The following is a 7,487-nucleotide window of genomic DNA, read 5'->3' as shown; positions in this document are numbered from 1 at the left end:
GTTTTTTTTTTTTTTTTTTCCTTAAAAAGTTCAGTTTGTTCCCATCATGGTGTGGTGGAAACAAATCCGACTAGGAACGTGAGGTTGCGGGTTTGATCCCTGGCCTTGCTCAGTGGGTTAAGGATCTGGCTTTGCCATGAGCTCTGGTGTAGTTTGCAGACATGGCTCGGATCTGGCATTGCTGTGGCTGTGGTGTAGGCTGGTGGCTATAGCTCCAATTAGACCCCCAGCCTGGGAACCTCTATGTGCCAAGGATGCGGCCCTAAAAAGACAATAAAAAAAGTCCAGTTTGTTTATATTAAGCATTCCAATTCCTATCACATATGAGAAAGTAGAGCAGATAGAAAGAGTTTTTTATTTGTTTTGATTTTTTTTCAAGTTTTTCCTCTTCTTGTATCAAAGAAGATTTGCTCTTTTTCTTCATATTCTTACTTAGGACACCTGGACATGTATGGAGACAATTGACAGAGGTCATTTTTGTTGGAGGCAGTTTATTTTCCCTTCCATTTCTCATCAGACTTTCTCTTACTTCTTTGTTATGGAGAGTGTAGATGAAGGGGTTTAGAACTGGAGTCACCACAGTGTTTAGGACATGGACAGCTTTTGTCAGATCAAAGGCCTCCTTAATGGAAGTGCACACATGAAGGATGATTGTGGACTCATATCAGATGAGCACCACAATGAAATGGGAGGAGAAGGTAGAAAAAGCTTTTCTCCTGCCCTTGGCTGAGGGAATCCTGAGGATGGTGCTGATGATATAAACATAGGATACCAGGGTGATAATGCAAGAATGTAAGATGACCACAAAAGCAATCACAAAAGCCACTAGTTCTACTGCTCATGTGCTATTACAGGCCAGCGTGATCCAGAGTGCAATGTCACAAAAGAAGTGGTTGATGGTGTGGGGGCCACAGAAGGAAAGACTGCTCATGAGGATTTTGGGAATAGCAATGGCCATGAAATCACAGACCCAGGAGCCCAGAGCCAACTCTGCTGATAGGAGGCTGTTCATGATGATGCCATAGTGTAGAGGATAGCAGATGGTCAGATAGCAGTCATAAGCCGTGGCTGCCAGGAGGAAGTACTCTGTACAGCCCAATGAGAAAACAAGGTACATCTGCAAAAGACAGTTGGTAAATGATACAGTTTGGCTTTTCCCCAGGAGAATAGCCAGGACTTTAGGGACTGAAGTTGTGGTATACCAAATCTCCTGGAAAGAGAAATTGCTCAGGAAGAAGTACATGGGAGTGTGTAGCTGGTGGGAGGTACACACCGACATCAAGATAGCCATGTTACCACTGACTGTGAGGATATACATAATCAGAAAAAGCAAGAAGAGAGCGTTGAAGGACCTAGGACCCAGGAAAGCCCAGTAGGAGGAAGTCTTGGGAGATACATTCATTGTCTGTCCTCATTGAAATACTGAGATGAACCAGAAAACAGAGAACCTACACTGATGCCTTTGATCCAATCACAGAGTCCTAGAAAGATAAAAAGAAATAGATTGATGAAAGTGCTTCAATAGCTGAATGCAGACTGATAACCCAAAATTTGTTTAGTGCCCACTCTGTACTTCAAGCTATGCATGATTAATATCAGTTAATTTAATGAAATGGAGAGATGTTATTATAACCAACAAACGATTCAAGAGACATATGCAAATAACTTTAGCAATTTTGCAAAGATCACATCCATGGTTACACTTAAGATTCAAGATTGAAATCGAGTCTTTTTAGCTCTATTATCTTGTTCTAGTCAAGCCACAGTTAGATTACATCTAACCCGCAAAGGGCTGACCATGTAACACTGATTCAATTCACTACTATTTCTGCATTGTCCTTAAATGAAATTGTGTTTTTGTCTTTGTTCAGAACTAGGCCTTCCAAATATAAGTTCTAGTCAAATTCATGTCTCACAGTTGTAGGTTATAAATTTATCTTTTAATATAATTTGCTCTGACATCAAAAGTAGCATCTAGAAATAAACTATATAAATTCAAAAAAAATTTAACTTCTCTGATCTTGATCATTTCATGTTTAAATTTATTAATGTGATACATTATTCACACCAAAAATATTTCTATATTAAACATTGCACTTAAGGCAACTGCTTTCTGAACTAGGGTATTTTTTTTTTTGATTTAGGAAGTTTTATTTCTCCATAAAATAATATCCATAGTATTTTGAAAAAGATATTGCTATAAGCTTACTGAAGATATAGTTCCACAAAGTATAAATGATCAGTAAATTATTATAAGAAAAACACAGACCAGAGCTTAATCTCTTAGATAACAAGAAAACTGTTTTTAATTAATTATACAGATTAAATTTATAGTATTTTTGATATCCAGAAAAAAATAAGACTTTATTTCAAGGCATAATCTTAAGGATATTTTGATGCTTATTTGGAAGTGAGTGCACTAAGAACAGGCTGAAAAGCAGACATTTATTTTGAAACTAGTTTTTTTGTTTTGTTTAATTCTTGTAATTTATTTCTAAAAGCCTCTTTTGAGGACAGAGCTTATAAATTATAACCTTCAGTTGGGAATGTGTAACTATTGAATATTCAGGTCACTAGAACCTACATTTTAAAGGCAGAATTTTTAAAGGCAGAATTTCGAACAAGGCAAAAAGACTTTGGTGCCTTCAATCTCTGCATTTTCCTTACGTTTTCTCTCCACATTTTCACGTATGACACTCTCCAATACTAAATGTCCAGTACTCCAATACTCACTCTCCAATACCAAATGTAATCTCTTCCATAAATCTCAGCAGAATTGTTACATGTGTACAGAGTCAACAAGCATATTTATACTTCAAAAGGTCTACAAAGTTAAGGTGTCCATACTGTGAGTATACCTCACTTTTAAATGCCCTTTAAGGCAGAAGTAGGCTTCAGCGTCAGTCACAGCAATTATCTTAAGTTCTAATGTGCACGTCAATCACTTGAGTATGATGTTAAAATACAAGCAGTGGTGCTTGTGATTTTGCATTTCACATAAATATCCAGAAAGCATCACCGACTGGGCATCCTATCCTGAGGAACAAGTATCTAGCATCCTTCTAATTTTGTAAATAAAGCTTGAGATTCGCATATGCACACTATTGTATATGATCAATGGGAACCTGCTGTATAGAACAGGGAGACCTACTCAATATTCTGGGATAACCTATATAGGAATGGTTATGTGTATATGCATAACTAAATTAATTTGTTGTACAGCAGAAATTAACACAAAACTTTAAATCAACTATACTTCAATTCAATTTTTAAAAAGATTCTGAAGATCAGGGAGATGACATTACTCTCCCAACATTTGACCATTTGAGTAGAAAAGGACTTGGATTATTAATTTTTCTAACAAAAATATATAACCTGACTTACACATTGAGGAGTGAGACAGAGCAATAAAAAATATAAAAATATCCATTAGTAATAAACAGATTAGTAATAAATAATAGTAATAATAACATTAGTAATAAATAATAGTTTTCACAAATTTCCTAAAGCTAATATATTCCAACATCTATATCACTCATTTCCAACCAATATAGTTAAAAATGTTTTCTAGTTCAAAGTGCCCACAGTCATTGTTAATGTGTTTGGTGTTATTCAGTTGTTCTTCTTTGAAAGGTAGTCAAAGTCACCAGGTAACCATAAACTCATAGTACTAGATAACAGTAGCTAACATATTGTGAATGCTTACTTGGTAGTCACTAACATAATCTTTAATTCTATTACTTTAGCTTTATTTTTATCTTACTATTTTTACAGAGGAGGTAATTAAAACACAAAGACGCTAGAGAGGCTGTCCAAAATGGAGCTGTGACTATTGATTCTAGAGATTTGATCCCAGAGCCACAATACCTTGTACCTACTTCCTTCAAAGACATTTTAAAAATAGGTATCTGGGGAGTTCCCATTGTGGCACAGTGGAAACAAATCCAAATAGTAACCATGAGGTTGTGGGTTTGATCCCTGGATTCACTCAGTGGATCAAGGATCAGCATTGCTATGAGCTGCAGTGTAGGTCCCAGGTGTGGCTAAGATCCTGCATTGCCATGGCTGTGGTGTAAGCTGGCAGCTGTGGCACCAATTTGACCCCTAGCCTGGGAAACTCCATATGCCACAGATGTGGACCTAAAAAGCTGTATATACATATATATATGTGTGTGTGTGTGTGTGTGTATATATATGTATGTGTATATATATATATGTATGCATGTATTTGATTGGAAGATTCAGATAAGTGATATTTTAATTTATATTCAAACAGATGTAACCATTTGATTTCTAAAATAGAACTAGATCAAAGCTGTTTATAAAATCTGTTATATGAGATGACAGTAAGTAAAATGTAAAAATGTGAATAAAATAATTATTTTATCATTTTCCAAATTTAAGAATCAATTTGTGATAACTGAAAATTAGAGAATAAATATGATACCCATTGCTATATTATGAAATGTTATTTTCAGATTTTTATTTTCAGTTATATCATTGAATTTGTCAGAAATCATAAACTAATAATATTTGCTTAAAGTATTTGATGATCATTCCTCACATTTTAAAGCATGTATATATTGCTCTAGGTTTGAGTATTTTAAAATTAATTATAAGATGGATTGTATGCGAGTTTATGCAGATAACAAGAGTTTTAAAAAATTAAAGTAATATTTTGATTTACTGGCTTTAAACAAATAACTTTTTTATGTTTTAAAATTAAACAAGAATTTGATCTCTTTTTTAATAGATTGAATTTAAAAAAAATAATGACATTTAACAAGTAATTTTAATTTATACATTTAGAAGGTGATTTACATACATAAGACATTTTTGTACTAACATTCACTATTTTAGCAAAATAGATACATTTACATAATTTCTGAATGATAGGAGATTTGAGGTATTGATTAAATGCTATCACATAGCACAAATTTATGATAACAAATTTACCCATTAATTGAATCTATCATTGGCTAAAGCATAATGAATGCAGAAAAGATTGATCACTTACCAGTTGAAATTTTCTCTACCATTAGCATAAACTCTATGAACTGTCTTTTGACTTTATCTTTACCCTGTTTCTTCAGTCCTTAGTTTTATTTTAGTGAAAAAAAATATATTTTGATTTCAATAACTCTCTCCCCCTTTATTCTTCCGTCTTATTATTTTATGGTACACATCTTTTTAATATCCATTACTTTTTAATTAACTCAATCTGCCATTGTCTTTTAAATTTGTTCTGCCTTTTTCTATTTCCTTTTTTTTTCATTCTACCTGATTCTGTCTTGTTCTAGTTACATTCAACTTTCCTTTTGGTGTTTTACATTTTCTCCACCTCAGTCTTCCTCCTAATGAGCTCTATACTGAAAACAATCTACTATTGGGTAATTACTTATGTGTTCATGAATCTTCTGAGAGAAGGTAGCATATTAATTCTCTCTCTTGGGTACTTAGGGCTAGCTGAACAAGACTTATTTTTGTTAATATTTCTAAATGTGTGGTGTGATATAACTTATATGTGGAATCTAAAAATAATACAAATGATTGTATAAGCAAAACAGAACAGATTCACAAATACAGAAAACAAACTTAAAGTTACCTAGGGGGAGAAGTCAGGGTGATAGAACAAATTAGAGGTATGGGATTAACAGATACAAGCTGATATGTATAAAATTGATAATCAGCAAGGATATACTTTAGAGCACAGAGAATTGTAGATATTATCTTGTAATAACCTATAATGGAGTATAATCTGCAAAAATACTGAATCACTATGCTGTACACTTGAAATTAACCTAACATTGTAAATCAACTATAATTCAATTAAAATAAATAAATGGGCAGTTTCAGATTATTTTCAATCATTTTTCTGTGGTTAAATGTCGCATTTTGGTATATCAATAATGAAATGTTAGAAAAGGAATACAAAAATACAATACCTTTTATCACACCTGCAAAAATTAAATACAAGGAACAAATCTGACTAAGAAGGTAAAAAACATAATGCAGAGAACTATAAAACAATAATCAAGGAATTTAAATAGGACTCAAAGAAATGGAGAGATATCCCATGTAACTGGGTTGGAAAAATTAACATCATAACAATGGCCATTCTACCCAAAACAATCTACAGATTCAATGCCATCTCTATCAAACTACCTGTGACATATTTCACAGAACTAGAGCCAACAATCCAAAAATTATATGGAAACATAAGAGACACAGAATTGCCAAGGCAATCCTGAGGAACAAAACCAAGCAGGAGGCAAAATTCTTTTATTTATTTTTTTTTATTTTATTATTACTTTTTATAGTTATTACCCCAATACAATTTTATTTCTACTGTACAGCATGGTGACCTAGTTACACATACAGGTACACATTCTACTTTCTCATATTATCATGCTCCATCATAAGTGACTAGACAGAGTTCCCAGTAATACACAGCAGGATCTCATTGCTAATCCATTCCAAAGGCAATAGTAAGTATCTATTAACCTCAAGCTCCCCAACAACCTCACTCCCTCCCCACCCCATTGGCAACCACAAGTCTATTCTCCAAGTCCATGATTTTCTTTTCTGTAGAAAGGTTCATTTGTGCCTTATATTGGATTCCAGATGTAAGTGACATCATATGGTATTTGCCTTTCTCTTTCTGACTTTCTTCACTCAGTGTGAGAGTCTCTAGTTCCATCCATGTTTCTGCAAATGGCATTATTTCATTCTTTTTTATGGCTGAATAGTATTCCATTGTGTATCTATACCACATCTTTCTAATCCAATCATCCATCAATTGACATCTGGGTTGTTTCCAAGTCTTGGCTATTGTGAAAAGAGCTGCAATGAACATGCAGGTGCATGTGATTTTTAAGGAAAGTTTTGCCCAGATATATGCCCAAGAATAGGAATGATGGATCATATGGTACTGTGGGAATGCTGGATCATATGGTAGTATGTGTAGATTTAAAAGGTAACTCCATGCTGTTTTACTTAGCAGTTGTAAAGCTTTCATTCCCACCAACAGTGCAGGAGGGTTTCCTTTTCTCCACACCCCCTCCAGCATTTGTTATATGTGTACTTCCTAATGATGGCCATTCTGACTGGTGTGAGGTGGTCTCTCATGGTAGTTTTGATTTGCATTTCTCTAATAATCAGGGATGTTGAGCATTTTTTCATGTGCTTGTTGGCCATCTGCACATCTTCCTTGGAAAAACATCTATTCAGGTCTTTTGCACATTTTTCCATTGCATTGTGGGTTTTTTTGCTGGTGAGTTGTATAAATTGCGTGTAAATTTTAGAGATTAAGTGCTTGTCAGTTGCGTCATTCGAAACTATTTTCTCGGCATTCTGTAAGTTCTCCTTTTGTCTTTGTGTTTTCTTTTCGGTTTCTTTGCCACACAAAACTTAACAGTTTGATTAGATCCCATTGGTTCATTTTTGCTTTTCTTTTTGTTGCTTTGTGACTCTGATCTGAGAAATCA

The 7,487-nt window shown here is 34.1% G+C and overlaps 1 protein-coding gene across 1 annotated transcript; it reads right to left on the bottom strand.

Moving 5' to 3' along the window:
- Window positions 1-536: 536 nt before the first annotated feature.
- Window positions 537-1,327, bottom strand: OR6F1 (olfactory receptor family 6 subfamily F member 1). The gene is given in 2 exon segments (XM_013994606.2): window positions 537-578; window positions 581-1,327. Coding segments are annotated over 2 exon segments (780 nt in total). The 5' UTR covers window positions 1,319-1,327.
- Window positions 1,328-7,487: the final 6,160 nt, after the last annotated feature.

Source organism: Sus scrofa, chromosome 2 (assembly GCF_054392235.1).
Source record: "Sus scrofa isolate SSC_HxYL_T2T_F1_AM1 chromosome 2, Sscrofa_HxYL_maternal_Yorkshire_Landrace_v2.0, whole genome shotgun sequence".
Lineage (NCBI taxonomy): Eukaryota > Metazoa > Chordata > Mammalia > Artiodactyla > Suidae > Sus > Sus scrofa.
This window is presented reverse-complemented; position numbering and strand designations above follow the sequence as displayed.